Source organism: Carya illinoinensis, chromosome 7 (genome assembly GCF_018687715.1).
Source record: "Carya illinoinensis cultivar Pawnee chromosome 7, C.illinoinensisPawnee_v1, whole genome shotgun sequence".
Lineage (NCBI taxonomy): Eukaryota > Viridiplantae > Streptophyta > Magnoliopsida > Fagales > Juglandaceae > Carya > Carya illinoinensis.
The window spans coordinates 33954896-33972672 of NC_056758.1; the positions used below are offsets into that span (position 1 = coordinate 33954896).

Consider the following 17777-nt stretch of genomic DNA (forward strand, 5'->3'; position numbering starts at 1 on the left):
AAAGCATGTCTTGGTATCTTACCAACTAAAGTCAATCTACGCAAGAGGAAGATATTCTCTGATCAAACATGCCCATTGTGCTTAGTGAAACCAGAAACTACAAAACATATATTATGGGATTGCATCTCAGCCTCTGATATCCTTGAGCAATGTACTAGAAGAATACAAAAAAGCAAGGATTCATGCAACATCTTTAAATCACTAATAGAAGATATGTTTAGCAATCTAGAAATAGAAGAAATGGAAGAGCTGACATTGATCCTCTAGAACTTGTGGAAGAGAAAGAATGAGATGAAGCAAAGGTAGTGTTACACAAGGTAAACCAGATGAAGCAAGATCTTGCAGGGTTACAAGACAGATCCATTGCACATACATAATCCAACATGAGAAGAAATGTTACCTGGGATTGTCCACCACAAGGTTTCTGTAAAATAAATTGGGATGTGGCAATTGATAAAAAGCATTTCAAACTAGGAATTGGCATAGTTGTCAGAGATGAAAAAGGTAATTTCCTTGTAACAATGAAAAGAACAAAAATTTTACTCTTGATCCAACAATAGCATAGGCAAAAAGGCCCTTATAGCAATAGAGTTTGTGCTTCAAATGGGAATGCAAAAGGTAGTACTAGAAGGGGATTCAGAGAAAGTTGTTATGGCAATTCGGAAACAAATGCAAGATGAGAGTTATTTTGGAATGTTAATCCAAGATATTGGTAATGGGTAAATCCCATGACCAAGTTGTGTCCACTACTCTACATAGGTGGGGAAGTTATTTGTTAACTCCCCACCACTATCACAGTTTTGAGGGAAGTTATTTAATTTCCTCATTTTTAAGGAAGTTAATTAACCAGATGTGAAAACTCTTTTAAATATAGTGTATGGACTTTTTTATTGAGTGTGGAAAAAGAACTCATTTTTCTCTACATTTTCTTAGAGAAACCATTTAGATCTCTTAATTTTGAAGCGTGAAATTATTTAGGAGACTCTAGTAGCCTCCTAAGTGACGTAGAAGTGTAAACAACACAGTGACGTGGGCCGTAAGACGAGTAAAGATCCAAAATAGCGAAAATTTCGCTCCTTAAGATAATTTGATTTAACCTTATTTAACACAAGATATAAGCTATAGAGTAGCATGTTTTGATGTCTGTATTACTGAACATACATGTAGAGAAGGTGATGTTGTTGCGCATACACTACATAAACATGCTTTGCGTGTAGCAAACTGTATAGTGGATTTGTAGGAGACTGCCCACTATCTTCATTGTGTTTTCTAAGTCGGGAGATGAATGAAAAGAGACTTTAAACAAAAAAAAAACAATCAAACAAACATTAGAAGACTGTTGGTAGGTTAAAAATAATTATCGACGATTTTTTATATTATTATTAGGGAAATGCTATTTAAACAAATGGTGGTCACGGATGGCAGATGGCGGCTATTGATTCCTCATTTTTATTTATTTTCTTTTACTTAATAGTTAAGTAAATATTTTTTAATGAATTTCTAATTTTTATTTATTTTTTTATTTTTTTATTAAATTTTAAAAAATATTAAAAAAAAAATCATTTACCTTCTCGTAGACGTTTCGGTGTACTTCTACTGTATGGGAATGGCACTGTCCTTTATCATTGTTATTTTGTTAGAAAAACCGAGCTGTAAAGCACATGCCCTTTGACACCCAATTTGCAAATCAACTGGATAAACATGACTAATCTCATTCGGCGACGCGGCCACCCTTGAAACGGACTATCAAATTTAGACCAACCTACTCAAAAATAGCGCTAAATTTTCTAAAATTGTCTTATTTATTATCACCTCATTCTGATTTTTGGCACTTTTATAATTTTTTTTATAACAAAAACTGATATGAGTTTTTCACTCGATATTGTTAAGATAGACGTAAAATTATTATTAATAAATAATGAAATTCATAATTAAAAAAGATTCTCTAAACTACTCAAATCTAAAACTTCACCAAGGATCCTAATTCAGTTCAAAGCATAAATAGATCATGATTTTTACATCCTATAACGAGGATAAAAGAACTATGCGTACTTTAAGTAAGTAATAAATTTTAATCAATTATTAAATAAATTAAGATTTTAAGAAATTAATATCGATAATTTTGGATGCACAATATTAACGGTGCCTTGCATATGGTAGAGTAGAGAAGGGGACAGGATGTGGTGAGCGTTAGTTGGGCGTAAAAATAATATTAATATATTAAGAGTGGTGCTGCATCTATTGAAGGATGTACCTTGAAAACTCACCAAACCATGTAAATTTTTTTTAATATTTTTTTATTCATTATTTTTATATTTTTAAATGTTTTTTAAATAAAAAAATTCATAATATTATTAAAAATATTTATTTAATCATTAAGTAAAAATAAAAAACACATTCGAGACACAATTTTGAAATTTAAATTTAGATCATAAAGTATTTCTGATATATTAATAATTACTTCTTAAACAGTAAATAAATTCTTTTAAAAATAATTTTAAATATATAAACGAATGGAGGCATTATCCTTCGTGAATTTGGAGAATTCTACGCTACGGGCGAAAGCTGCAATTCTCTCTTGCTTGATTGCTGCCCATTGCGGGAACCACTCCCTTGTCGCTATCGCCATGTCTTTATATACTCTCTTTCTTTAGCACTAAGAAGTTCCCGCGTGTTAGGGGCTTTCTTCAGGCACTTTCGGAGGTTTTTGCGCACAGGATTAGAGTTTATCCTATCGATTGAGATTTTGATCCGCTACTACACGTTTGTTTCGGGCATTCTTGCATTTCTTTAATAGAAGAGAGAGAGTGTGAAAGACCGTGGTGCTCGGGGCTAAGCTCCTCCACAATCGCGAGCACCGGAGATAATGGCGTCTCAGAGACGTCGCCACCACTATTACCATCGCCTTCGCTTCCTCATTCCCTTCATCTCCGCTATTTCCGGTGCTCTTCTCATTCTATTCGCTCTCCTATCCTTTCTCGCTCCATCCCCAGTGGATTCCGACCACCTGCGCCACCGCTCCTTCGTACTTCCTCTCTCTCTCTCTCTCTCTCACGCATTTTTCTCTGTCACTCTATATACATATCTGCTTCTATTTTAATTATTTGTGATTCATTTCGAGTTGTATCCGTGTGCAGCTTAAGGTACCAGAGGACGATGTGGTTGGAATTTCGGCATCTCGTGTTCCGGTTAGGGTTTTTGGATCCCGAGAGAGTGATTTGAGAGTTTCTTTTAGGTTTTCTTGGATTTATTGTATCTGCTCACCGTGATTTCTTGAATTTTGGCGATTAGAGCGGCGGGGGCAAATCGGATCGTCATATTTGGAGTTCCAGAAATTCCAAGTTCTACTATGGTTGCAGCAATGCTAGCAACAATTTTCCAAGTTCGTATAACGTTGCATCTTTTTATCTTCATCTTTTTCACTTAGAATATATTTAATTTAAGTTTCTTGATCCGGTTATGCTTTTGGAAGTTATTCTATTGGTTTTACGTATCCAAAAAGAAGTCATTTTATTGGTTTTCTAGTTAGGACTTTGGTCCAGATTATTCTAATCACCACCTGCTATTCACTGCCTAGTTTTGTTTCTGAGGTTCTTGATTTTGTTCTTTGGACTGGCTTTTGCAGAATGACAGTTTTCTGCTGTGATTATTTTGATTTCAAACTGTCTTATTTTATTTCAGAAGCTGAAGCTATTACGCATCCCAATCGATTTTTGGCAATAGCAACCAGTGGAGGTTTGAATCAACAAAGAACTGGGGTAATTTCCGGACTTGTATCTTATACAGTAGTTGTAAGAAAAGGTTCTGCACCAAGTTTCATTTGATAGAATGAATGTTTGCCAGGTTAATTTTTTTTTTTTTTAAGAAAGCTAAAATCTTTACCAGGAGTCAACAATGTTTTGTTTTTATTATAGGACTCAATAATGTTGAACATATGTGCATATCTTTGAATTATTTATTGCTGGAAGCAAACATGCTAACGATAACTAACATGTGGAAATAATGAAATTGTTTGGACGATTACTGGTTATTTTGCAAACAAATAATGCGCAGTTACATAATTAAATATATACCTCACACACCTACAATATGCTCTTTATTTTTTCATCAAAGTAGGGAATGCCTCGCGTTCGAGACTATATTATCCAACAAGAGGAGTTCTTTTTGAGTTCATGAGAGTTGGTTGAGTAATTATTGTTGGTATCATGCATAGTGGATTTGGGTTGATGTTACTCATGGAATTCAATATTGGTAATAAAGTGTCTGCTGGTACAACAATCCCTGAAGAACCTACTAGTTGCCATTCAAGATAGTAATGACAATTCAAAGATGTAGAGTAGGTTTTGAATAGTGTCAATTAAAGGAACTTAGTGTGGTTGTGTCATTCTGGCATTTTTTGGGGGGCTCTTCTTAGAGAGAAATATACCACAGTATTGTTTACTTTATCGGTTGGTATCCTCATTTTGCTTAATCTGGGTGTAGAGTTATGGTGAAGCATGTTGGGTTGCCTAGTTTGTTAGTTGTTTCACTGCACTGATGTTGCCTGTAGTACTGGGATCCATCAAACCCTTGGTCTGATATATTTTCTACTTCATTACTAATATTTGAATAGTATACTTACTTTCGTACAAACCTTAGAAGATCTACCTTTGACAGATAACAGATGCTGTTGTTGCTGCCCGTATATTAAATGCTACACTTGTTGTTCCAAAACTGGATCAAAAGTCTTTCTGGAAGGATTCCAGGTTGGCAATGCTTTGCAATTTGGATTTTGCTAATACATCTATTTGTCCAGATTAGCAATAGGAGTGAACATCTAGTTACATTCAATTCTTTTGTTACTTATAAAAATTACATTCAATTCTTATATTGCCATGTAACAAATTTCTTACTTTGTTTTTGCAGTAACTTTTCAGAGATCTTTGATGTTGATTGGTTTATATCATTTCTGTCAAAAGACGTTAAAATTATTCGACAACTACCTAGGAAGAGAGGGAAACTTATGACTCCATACACCATGCGCGTGCCAAGGAAGTGCAGTGAAAGATGTTATCAAAATCGTGTTTTGCCTGTTCTCTCGAAAAAGCATGTAAGTTTTCATTTCTCTTAGACTTCTCTAATTGCTTATATATGGTATAACCTTTTCAATTCCCGTCTTTTCTTTTCTTTTTCTTTTTTTGGCCCCCCGGGGGGGGGGGTGGTTTCAGAACAATCCTCTTTTAAATTAAGAATTATGATTCTGCTTTTCTTGATCTGTATACTATTGTTCACGTGATTGATATTCATAACTTCAAAGCCACGATGTGCATGTGCATGGTGTGACCGAAGCTTGATATACTTAGCTTCATTGGCACCTTGAAAATGAAGTGGGACATCATTTTTTTTTATAAGGAAGGGTGGGACAATACTTAAATCTTCATTGTCATTTTAATTGGAAAATTCAACCAGGTGCCTTGCCTTTGGAGTTTGAGCTTGGCCATCTTCACTTGGAACACCCAAAACAAGAAATTATGTACTTGTGTTTTTTAATAACATCTTTGACTTCATTTTTTTTTGATAGGTGACATCTTCGACTACATATAAAATTACTTTTTACATATACATGGATTAAAATGCATCTTAGTCTCTTTTATTTATAAGATTTTTAATTTCAAACTCTTAATTGGCGTTGTTTATATTATGTGACTTGACATTATAAATTTGAGAGTATATGTCTATTTTAAATATGCTCAAGAAATATGTTAATTCCTATATCAGATAGAAAACACTCTTGTTTTGAGCATTTGACATTTCCTACTGTTGATTCTGTGTTGTATGGATTAAACCTCACCTTGAATGGATATCTCAAGTTATTCCCATAAAGGACACTTACTGGTCTTTATTACAGGCTGTTCAGCTTAGCAAGTTTGATTACAGACTTGCAAACAAGTTGGCCACAGATTTGCAGAAGTTGAGATGCAGAGTTAACTACCATGCTTTAAGATTTACTGATACAATACTTGATATGGGTCAAAAATTGGTTCATCGGATGAGGATGAAAAGCAAGCATTACATCGCATTGCACCTGAGGTAGTCTTTATTTGAACTTCTATATCTCTGAAGATCACTACAGTAATTAGACAAATGAATTATTTTTTCTATTTGTAGCATTCAATATTATCTTGCTTTGTTCTCATATCTTTTTCATTTGTTGCATTCAATATAATGTTGATTTGTTCTCATCTGTTTCCTGCCTCATTTTGATCAAGCCCATTGAACAAGTACATTTTGAACCTGTGTTCAAACGTTTAGGTTGATGATCACTGCCTGATGATGAAATAGATTGTCATTTGTAGACACCCAGGTGCTTCTTCATATGTTTTGCTCTTGGACATATGTACATCGTACGCACAAACATGTGTATACAAATGTGCACAATGTTCAAGTTGACATTCTTGAGGATTATTCCTCTTTCCTTTGAGCTTGGATTGAAAAAATAACAACAATTAACAAACAAAAGCATGGGCATTTAATCGTGTGATTAATATTTTGAGGGCTTTTGAGCAATTTGGTAATTCTAGAAGCAGGCTGTCAGGCTGAATTCTTGATTGATCATGGCCGTGTCTGCATTCTATAGAGAATAAATGCCCATTGCATTATTTTCATTATAATGGACAAGCAATGCCTTTTACTTTGTCAGAGATTTTTTTATGCAACCATATTTTTCTTGTTTGCAGGTTTGAACCTGATATGCTTGCATTCTCAGGATGTTATTATGGTGGTGGAGAAAAAGAAAGGAAAGAACTGGCTGCAATACGAAGGAGGTGGAAAACTTTACATGTGAGTCTCTACTATTCTAGACTAGAATTCCTCTTATATAAGCCTGATTTTCCATGTTTTGAGATACAAAAATGAAAAACTGAAAATCAATATTCGGGGTGTGTGCATCTGATCTGTAACTAGAAAATGGCATGCTTGGGTAACACCAAAATTCCCAGAATTTCTCACAACTTCATTCCCAAACATCACTAAAACACAAAGTACTTCTCCATTTTAAATTTTTGACTTTTCATGTAATCATTACCGAATTATTACTCAAACACAAAAATCAATACAGCTTCAACAAACTTCAAAACAAAAATAATATTAAAAAATTATATTCAAACAACATTTTAACTTTATCTATTCACTTTCACAAACTCCAATACAATACTTATTTGAAAAAATATTTTTATTTAACTTTTTTTCTCTCATTTCCCAATACCTAATAAAATATCTCTACACAAACAATTTCATTACTATTCACAAAATTCTGAGATATTTTAAGCATTCCTAACATGCTTTTAAACTTCAGAGGTGGAAAGAGGGGTGAGGTTATATTTATGTGAAAGAATACTGAACGAGGCATTTTGCCTATTCTTTTATTAATATACTTCTTACTTTTCTCAAAAAAAAAAAAAAATGTGAAAAGAGAATTATAAATGTGTTGGGAGGCCATACTTTTCAGCAGCCTTTCCTACATGGGAAAATGGGCATGCGTGTGCTTTTAAGATGGAACGAAGATGGTTTGATGGTGTTTCCCTAAATATCTTTTGCAACTTAGTTTGTATGCATTGTTGAATTTGATTTGGCTCCTACTACCATGGATTTCTAGAGTTTATGAAGCATGTGTGAGGCTTTTTTTAATTGACTTGCAGATCAGCAATCCTGACAAGGAAAGGAGGCATGGAAAATGCCCGCTCACTCCAGAAGAAGTAGGCCTGATGCTAAGAGCTTTGGGATATGGCAGTGATGTCCATATTTATGTGGCATCTGGGGAAGTATATGGAGGGGAAGAGACATTGGCACCCCTGAAAGCACTTTTCCCCAATTTTTATTCAAAAGAAACTATAGCCTCCAAGGAGGAGTTGGAACCATTTGCTTCATTTTCTTCTCGCATGGCTGCACTTGACTTCATAGTGTGTGATGAAAGTGATGTATTTGTTACCAACAACAACGGTAATATGGCTAGAATATTAGCTGGAAGAAGGTGTGCTTTCTTTCTTTCCATTTTCCACCCTCTATTCTATTTTTTTTTTTTTTGGGCCCCTCTTACCTGTTTCTTGTTTAGACTACCTGCTAACTTTTAAGTGTTTCCTTATAATAATAATAATAATAATTTTACGTATTTGCCTACTTGCAGGAGATATTTTGGACACAAACCCACCATTCGTCCAAATGCTAAAAAGTTATATCGGTTGTTCTTGAGCAGAAGTAACATGACTTGGGATGTGTTTGCTTCTAGAGCTCGTACTTTTCAAAGAGGTTTTATGGGGGAGCCAAATGAAGTTAGGCCAGGCAGGGGTGAGTTTCATGAGAACCCATCTACATGTGTATGTGAAGATTCTGATGCCAAGGCGAAGAGAGATTCCGGGCCTAGAAAATATGGCAAGGGTTATAGTCCCACCAGAAAAGATGTAGTTATTGATGATCAAAATGTTGACGATGAGCCAGAATGGCTTGACATGGATGATGATGAAGATCAGAATGACCCCCTAGAGAGAGGTCTCTTCAATGGAACTGGTTTGGATTATGATGGAGCAACCTCTGATGAACCGGAGTTAGAAGAGATTCTTTCAGACTAACAAAGCTGTTGGTAACAGATTCTTGTATAACAAAATTGCCCCCCGGGCGTCCCCCCCCATCAACAGTTTGAATATCTGACCAAAGGTGCATAAATGCCATCCTGTACATAATAAAACCACTGGCAAAGAGAAAAGTGCTAGCCCACCTTTGTCACCAGCGCCAAATGTTGGGTTCATGACAGTGAGCCCTTTTGTAAAAAAGTTTGCCTTCAGGAACACCCTATACATAACTCTTGGGTGGATGAATGAGCTTTTAGTCTATGCAGTGGAAGTTCTGCCCCCCGGGGGGTGGGAGGCATATGAGGCAGATGTGAGAGGTGGGAGAATGGGGACTGGACTGAAGATAATTTTTGAGGTTTTGCTAGACAGACCAATCTATTGAACTGCTTATTGCTTTAACCGCCAAAATCGTTGTGTATGCAGCTCTTTTCACTCCCAAAAAGATACAGTAGATGTTATTTCGGGTTCCTCCCCTTTTTTTTTTTTTTTTTAAATTTTTGGTCTTATATCTTCTCGGGTGATGGAAAATTTCCTTTGCCTCCTACTCATGTCAATCCATGACGTTGGATTCGTGTAATTCAACTCATTTATGTTAGAAACACATGAGATAGCAACAGTGATATACGGCGGCTGTAAACTAACTGAGAAATTACAGGTTTAGAGTTCCTATATATCTGATTAGTGTTTAGGTCCAGAGCTGTCTGTATTTGTCAATGTTTCTTGTTGTAACCGAGAAATGCTCAGATCCACTTTATGTTTGCCCCTAATTACGTTTTCTTCCAATCCAGTACTCATTGGCTGCGTTCGGTCGCTGTTAGTTCAACGAGGGACACAAGTAATCTATAACATCCAGAAGAAAGTAATAATAAAAGGGCAGTAAGAATGTTAGATACTGGTGTAGGGTTTGCATACCCTGCACATTTTCTTTTAAAAAAATTAAGATTCACAATTAAAAAAGGAACATTTTTCTTATGGGTCTCGCTTTTTTTGAAGGATCTGCGTGTAATTTGCACACCCTTGGAGAGGAATGCCAAACGGGCTAAAACTAAAAGCGCTTTGAGGGCCAAACAGGAATGCGTTCCAGTTCCAAGATCCATCGCAATCCAAAAATCGGTGTCATAGATACTTAACATGAAATTGAAACCAAATAAGAATGTATCTTTCTTACTATGGTGTAATCCCAAGCAAAGAAATTTTGTCCAAAACGTAACCAGGGCATGACATTGAATACATGGAAGCATTAACAATCAAAAGAATGAATTAATTGAAAGATAAATTCACAATATTCTGCTATAAGAGGTTCAACCAATCTAAACCACCTAATTAAGTTACGAGTTCAAAAATCATCTCTTCATTGCGAAGGAGGAGACTCTTCTGGTGTGTCATCAGGTGGGGGCGGTGGAGATGACCCAAAGTCTAGATTTGGGTAGACACCAGGTGGCCGCTCCCGAGGTTTAATTGAAAGTAACTGAGTCGAGTCACCCACAACATCCGCCCAACCGTAATGAGGTTCAGCCCTTCATCAAAAGTGACACCTCATCAAATTTAAATTTTAATTAAAGCAACTTTTTCTAGGAATATCACATTCCTCCGGAAACTAGGAAAAATAAAAACACATGCATCTTCATTTCATTCTCAAAAGTCCGTTGGTTACTTGCATATAACTCGCTACAATCCATAAAACAGCCTAACTTTGATAGTCAAGATAAGAGTATGCTTACTCATAATAAGTTTCCTCGTCCACGACAATATCCCAGCTTTCACCTGTTGTGCTCTTCCCGTATTTATGCACTTTACTGATATAGAAAAATGCCATATTAGTATCCATACAGCATGCAAAAGACAACCATACGCAAAGGACTTCTAATCTTTAACTTCATGAATGCTTGTAAGGAAAAAGATGTGAGATTGGTAGGTTTGAATTGTGATTTGCGATGAGATGAGTTGATATGAAAGTTGAATAAAAAATTGTTAAAATATTATTTTTTAGTATTATTATTGTTTTGGGATTTAAAAAAGTTAATTAATTTATTGTATTTTGTGTGGAAATTTAGAAAAATTGTAATGATTAGATGAGATCAGATGAAGTATTTTTTGTATCCAAACCTAATTAAATTCAGATGCAGTTAATTTTGAGAATGATCTAAATATGGCTTATGGCTCTATGCAAAAATCAAATCATGTGAGGAGCTTTGCTCGATTCATAAAATGGCTTAATAGCTTGATGTCCATACCCATTTCCGAAGTGTTCTTCCCCCCACGTTCTTGACCAACCTGAACAAGAAATAAAATTATGATGAATTCTTGCATAAACTATACCATCGTGGGTTACACAAGACTAACCAAAAATGAACATCTCGATTACTGGGCAAGAAATAACTCATATCGAATCCTAGGCAATAGAACTGATGCCTCCTTCACTCCTGTCTTCCAGGCCATGAAGGATCCTGCATTTAGTTTTATTCATGTTTCCTAAGGGTAGACAATGGAGCACATAATTTGTATCATGTTCAATATTTGTCTCTTTTTTTTTACACCAGTATCATGCTCCTAAGAATATTTATACCCCTGAAGTAAGCCAGTTGAGCACATTATTTGTGCTTTGAGAAAAAGACCTGCTTGCACCTACATATGTGGCCTAGGAAGAAAAATGAAGCCTTTACAAAATTTCAAGGAATCAACAGAAATTGATTTCAGTTGCTGCACAAGAAATTCTAAAATAACATAAAAGAGAATTTCAAAGAATATGTTGAATGGCACAAAACAATTAAGGAGGGTAACAGGCAAATATGATATGTGACATAAACATTTGGACTCCAGAATTCAAGTACTTGACATACGTTCACCACTGGGAGATACATGCCATGTCTCCCCTTGCCGTGAACCTATTCCAGTAAAGAACTTCTCTTCCCACTTGTCTCCCCATTTGGTACCGAGTTCAGTCTCAGCCCATTTATCTGTCCTGAGAAGTTTAACAGTTTTGAGAAAGAGAGAGAATCAACTGGGAAGCTCTAATAAAACCCACCAACAGATGGAGAAAAAGCTGAACTTCATGTAATTCAACAATTCTTTCAAATCATGGTTTTGAATAAGTAGATGGAAAATACAACTTATCCCTCAACTAATTAATCTGAAAGAGGTTTACACAATGAGTTCTTTCATAGTCCCCCCTAAATGCCTACCATTTCTTCCAGGTGTACATAATTGTCACTCATATATTATTAAACAGAAGAGGCAATTAATTTGCTGCCAACTTATGGTGGCTTCACATATCTATCACTACAGAAACTTGTTGCTGCATCAGCTGTGCCACATTTTTTCTGAAATTTGAAATCCTGGAACTTCCTAATATAATTTCTCTCTCTTTGTTGTTTCTTTTATTTCCATATGTACCTCTGTATTATAAAAGAATCTTATATGCAGGTAATGACAGGAACATTCTATGTTTAGTCCTGCATGGGCAAATAAATGAACACATGAAGTTCACATTTTTCCAGAGAAGAAGGAATTTCCACAAAACACATTTAAGTTCGAAGTGATATGAAAAGAGGGTTAAAAAACCATTTGAGAACAGATCCTGTTCCTTCGTAATGCTCTCCCCACTTCTCCCACCATGATTGTTCATTCAGCCTACCGTATTTATGTGCCCCTTTCTCAGTCCAGCCTTTAGCATCATATTTCTCCCACCTAGATTCAGATTAGATGTGTCATCAATATATTATGAATGTAAGATGCTTCATTGTTCTTTAAATGCATAACTGATACATACAAAATGCCATTATTTTTCTGTAAATACATTGGCTTACCACTTCTCATACCATCCAGCATTTTCGGTGCCAGATTTTGCTTGTTTCTGTGCACTCCTCTCTATCCTTGCAAGATTGCTGCAATGTCAAAATCCGGAGTAATTACTCATCCTATTTGCTGATGTGGGAGGAACAGGAGCATGACCATGTTTTTAGTGTTCAATATTTAAAAAAAAAAAAAAAACTGTCAATTTTTATTTTCAAGGGCAGGGAGACAGTTAATGAAGACCTCCATTCATCTTGATGAAGATTTTCCTGCCATGTTTCCCACCATGAATCCCCTTCGGCATTTCTACCAGATTTTTCCACACCTATGAGCAAATATATAGAATTAAATGAATGCACCAATAGTAGAGTAACACTCAATCAAATAGCCAAAAGATGGAAAATGGCAATTAAAATCTAAATGATACGCAAATAGTCCTTAATTCACATGGTATGTTGGGAACAGTCAATCATTGCATGTCCAAAGACAATAACTAAATTTTTCATGGTGGTGAAAAGTTAAGAAATATGAATGGACAAGAATCAAAGATGCGCTCAAGTCATTTAATTCAGCCAGACAATTAAAATCTTATTGATACGCAACTTTCATTGGAAAGAAAGCACATTGTCATTGTAAACCATTTGAATTTCTAAGGAGATTGGTGGTAATGTCATTCATATGGACAAGAAACATGGAATGGACAATTTGTTAGATATGCGTAGCTAATAGTGGCTATGTTTGTTTATGTGGCAATATCAACCATTGGAAAAATCCAGATGCTTGCTTACTTTCAAGCTATGCAAGCATGAATTATAAACATCATCTACATGGTTGTCTGTTAAAGACTAGAGACTACCTATCCCATTCAAAACTATGAGAAATGGGGGATGTGGCAATGGAAAAGTATCAACAGAGATAGCAGTACAGATGTTGAAAGGTGCGAACTTTCACTTTATTACTATCAGGGCTGAGCTCAATTTGAGTTATAACTTATCACTCCAACTTAATAGCCATGAGATGAACTCATCCAAGACTCATGCTAGACTATAAAAAAAATACCAAAATATGATCCAAGGTAATAACCAGCTGGTCTATTAAAGAGAGGGTCAGCAAGTACCTAGCTCTTTGTATCCGCTCCAGTCACTTTTCTCCCACCACTGTCAATGAGATCAATAAATCCAATTAAATGCATCCACCTGGGATGATACTAAATGGGGTTATGAAAAAATGTAATCTTTTACTCAAAGTGAGTGATTAAACATAGATTTGACAATTATGAAAAGCGAGAGCTCGCTTGAAATAAACTCGAAAGATATGGAATAACCTTAGAACATGAAAAAATTTCCTCCAGTAACTCAAATGCATTTGGATAAAAACAACATATGCATCTAGTAGACAAAGATGATTCAAGTCAACGGAGAGACATAGTATTAATTAAAATATTCTAGTCATATCAATTTTTTTCAACTTTTAAAGCATGAAAAAATGATAAAACTTTTCACCTTAAACTTGAAACATCATACTACTTGTCATATAGGCTACCAATAAAACTAGACATCAATTCCAACTGTTTGTGAAATTTTGAGTCCCTTAATGACAACATTCATACATGGCTATATGCCACAGCATGAGTAATTTGGGACTACAGCAACCATAAGTTGTGAAGGCTCCAAAAACAACAACAACCAAAAAAAAAAAAAAAATGATGCGATGGCCATGATAAAGTTTACTCATTGCTCTTGTCAGATAAACTATGGTAATCCAGGATGTTCAGATTCTGTCTTATACATGCTTGCAGAATGAAAAAAGAAACCATTTATTGTAAATTTTTTTATCATATTGTTAGTTCAACAAAACTGCTTTTCAAATTTGGTTTGGTTTGAATATGCATTAATCACATAAGACTCCATTTTTGCCAGTTTTTAGGGAAGTATTCTCCAATGTATTTTTATCCTGATTAGGTATAAAGCCAAGGTAACAAAAAGCAACCTTTTTCCCTAGCTATCAATCTGCACCTATCACCTCCACTGATAAATTATTTTTGCAAATTAGATGACCGTTGCTTAATAGGAAATGTTTACACCTTGAGATTCCAAAAGAGCTTGTAGCTTTCAACTGAAATAAAGATTGTAATATGCAATAGACTAGCAGCTCATTCCCTTTAAGTTTTTACTTCACCCTCCCCTCATTATAAGTAGCTGTTTATTAACCGTTCTTACCAGATTTAGTTGATACTTGACAACATAATCAACAGTATGTCAAAGGACAGAAAATTGTGAGGCAACTTCAGTCATTATGCTCTCAAATTATCCAAGCAGTAAGTGCATGAAGCTTCTTAGGTAGCACTTTCATCAATATATGTACATTTGAACGTAATTGTAAAGATGGATTAAGATGTAAATTGCACAAATTACTTCGCAGAGAATTGCTTCCATTTAGCTTCACTCCAATACAACACTCTCGTACATGAAATATCATCATATGATGGAACGATTTTATACCGTTTCTTTCCATTCCGAGGAACCATCGTATGATTGACCACCCATCCTTGTCCACCTACATCTGTACCCATTAGAACCCAAGTCTTCCCCGCTTTCCCGATACCATGTACTTCCATCTTCATTAGTGCCCGACTCATTAACATTCTCATTCAGTAAGCTAATGCCCCAGTCCTCCTCATTTGCAATGCCGGTGTCTACAGTGAAGGAACAAATCAGGAACACAGCACTTGTTGATCAGGCATGCTATTTAAAGATACCGTCAATCAATTGTTAGAATAGATGGAATTTCTTCGTTGATTTTCTTGGTTATCTTCTATTTTTACCTTGACGAATGTAAATGCATTGTAAATTACCTCTTTTTGGAGGAGTGTCACGGGATTGAGGGCCGGAATTTCCCGGTGTACAGCGAGGATAAAACTTTTTTTCTTGTTTTGAAACTGTGTGCCATCTGCAGCAAAATTGTAATGCAACAACTTATCAAAACGAGTGGATAGCACAAGCAATCTACCAAAGGCAATCAAGACCGTGCTAGTAAAAAGGAAAAGTTGAAAAGGTTGAAGCAACTACTAAACAATACTCTAATATGCAACCGTCAATTTATTTAGTATTCACCAAAAAGTTGAATTATTGTCTTAAGTTTATAAAATTCCAAATTCCACAGACAAAGGATTGAACGACAGTGTATATCGTCCATATAAAAGAAAATGATAGGAACCTACTGAGAAGAGGCGAAGGGAACTGCAGGGGAGGCTTGGGTACGGACTCTGTGAGGGATTTTCTTGGGATCGAGGCGCCATTCCTCGGTCTTCTCCACGCGATTTCCGGACCCGGTCGTTCTTCGGGTGGGGACCACGGGGTCGGAGCAGCAGCAGCCGATTCGACCCACTATTAAGACTCGGTCACGCGCCCTTCTGCTCCAACGCTTACCCAAATCCAAGCCTAGAATACGCGTCGGTGGAAAACCGTCTCCGAAGAGTCGGCGCCCTCTTCCGAGCTTGAAATCGAAGTGAGCCGAGAGGCGTCCTGAACTCACCGCCATCGATTAAGAGAATGCCATTCAAGGAAGGAAGGAAAGGTAAAAAACCCTAGCGAGAACAGGCTTGTAGTATTGTTGGAAATCAGTATTGAGTGTCGTTGCAGAGTACAAGAAGGAGACGTCTGTTTTTTACCTTCTAATTTATAATGGGTAATTATGGAAGATAGAACAAGGGACCAATGGGAAGTAGAGGAGAGCCTTTCGGGTGAATCTTTGTGCTGCGACTTGACGTTGAGGAATGACTGAACTTTGAGTTTGAAGAGTGAAGGGACGGAGAACAGAGAGAGAGATCGAGATCGGAGAGAGGGGTGCTTTCCTTTGGAAATGGCTGCGAATCTGGGGGGTGGGGGGGATATAATCATACACGTGAGCAGGATGGCCGGGACCCACTTCGAAATTTGTATCCGTTATGCCTCTTTGGCCTGCCACGTGTCTATATTTGCACCGTCACTCTCTCCTTGCTGCGTTGGATTGGACACTGTTAGGAGCCCCTCCACTCTTTATAAGGCGACAGAACTAGAGTTCCCATTTTTATTTTTATTTTTAAAAAGCAACTTGGCCTTATCTTTTTTTTTTCATGTTCTTTATTCCTAATTTCCTATTGAAATCTCCTTAACGAGGGAAAAATAATTAAAAATGGATAGATTTTTCTCCTTTTTTTTTAAAAAAAATTGAGAGTACATGATAGTATTGTATATTATACAATTTATTTTATGTGTTTATATCTTCTTAATATTTTAATGTGTCGTTTGAATAGTAAATTAAAATAAGATAAGTTGAAATAAATATTAAATATTAAATAAAATATTATTTTTTTATAATAATATTTTTTAAAATTTTGAAAATATTTAATTTTTTATTATATTTTATATAAAATTTTAAAAAAATTATAATAATAAAATTATATGAAATAAAATAAAATGAAATACTCATTATAATCAAATTGATAAACAGATAAGAGTACTTTCAATCTAATAAGAGAATTGTGATTAATAGAATTCATGCTATGATAGGATTATTATTCTTTTGCCGATCATTTATTATTTTTTTATTTAATAATTAAGAAAGTGATTATTAATAAAATTATATATTTTTTAAAATTTTTTTAATAATTAAAGATATTAAAAAATACTTAAAATAATGATAAAAAAAAAAAGAAAAAATTATTAATACCCTTATAAGTAAGAAATAGATAATGATTATTAGACTGTATTTAAAACTTTTTAATAATTTACTGTAATCGAACACTTGCGAAGATGATCTGTCAACAATGCTCCACACCCTACAAGGTTCGTAAATTAGAGTGATGCACGCAGAGGGTGCAGCACGAGAAAACTTACCGACAAGGTTATTTGCCTTTTTTTAATCTATTTTTTTTAATTCTCTTAAATATATATTTTTTAAAATAAAATTTATAGTATCATTAAAAATATAAATTTTTTAAAATAAAATGTATAATATCATTAAAAAATACATACTTAATCATTAAATAAAAATATATATATATATAAAATAAATAAAATGCTAATAGGTAAATCCTTGGTGGATGTAGCATTTTTTCATAAATTTTGATATACGCCCGCACTAAATATGGCATATGCTTCTTTATAATTTTAATTATTTTTAATGTTGGTTTTCATTGGACAAGTAAACAAAGGTTTTTAAAATAAAAAAATTTAATTGCAAACATAATTACGCACTAATATATATATCAATATGATGTGATTGATCAAAAAATATATTTTATTATAAATAGTACTAATTTAAATTTTGAATATGAAGAATTCAGTGTTGGTACGCCGATTAATACGCGATTTTGTTTATATGTAGCAAAATTCTTTTAAA

General features: G+C 34.9%; 2 protein-coding genes across 2 annotated transcripts; one reads left to right on the plus strand and one right to left on the minus strand.

Moving 5' to 3' along the window:
* Positions 1 to 2553: 2553 nt before the first annotated feature.
* On the plus strand, positions 2554 to 9370 carry LOC122316686 (O-fucosyltransferase 16). The gene is made up of 10 exons (XM_043133401.1): positions 2554 to 3025; positions 3138 to 3188; positions 3292 to 3382; positions 3682 to 3758; positions 4657 to 4745; positions 4906 to 5089; positions 5888 to 6069; positions 6717 to 6819; positions 7677 to 8008; positions 8162 to 9370. The coding sequence occupies exons 1-10, from the start codon at positions 2867 to 2869 to the stop codon at positions 8601 to 8603; spliced, it is 1710 nt and encodes a 569-aa protein (XP_042989335.1). The 5' UTR covers positions 2554 to 2866; the 3' UTR covers positions 8604 to 9370.
* Positions 9371 to 9740: 370 nt separating this feature from the next.
* LOC122316687 lies at positions 9741 to 16274 on the minus strand. The gene is made up of 11 exons (XM_043133403.1): positions 15616 to 16274; positions 15250 to 15344; positions 14897 to 15090; positions 13513 to 13552; positions 12639 to 12720; positions 12410 to 12487; positions 12165 to 12290; positions 11444 to 11565; positions 10838 to 10877; positions 10325 to 10399; positions 9741 to 10120 (listed from the first exon to the last, which is right to left on the minus strand). The coding sequence occupies exons 1-11, from the start codon at positions 15933 to 15935 to the stop codon at positions 9955 to 9957; spliced, it is 1338 nt and encodes a 445-aa protein (XP_042989337.1). The 5' UTR covers positions 15936 to 16274; the 3' UTR covers positions 9741 to 9954.
* Positions 16275 to 17777: the final 1503 nt, after the last annotated feature.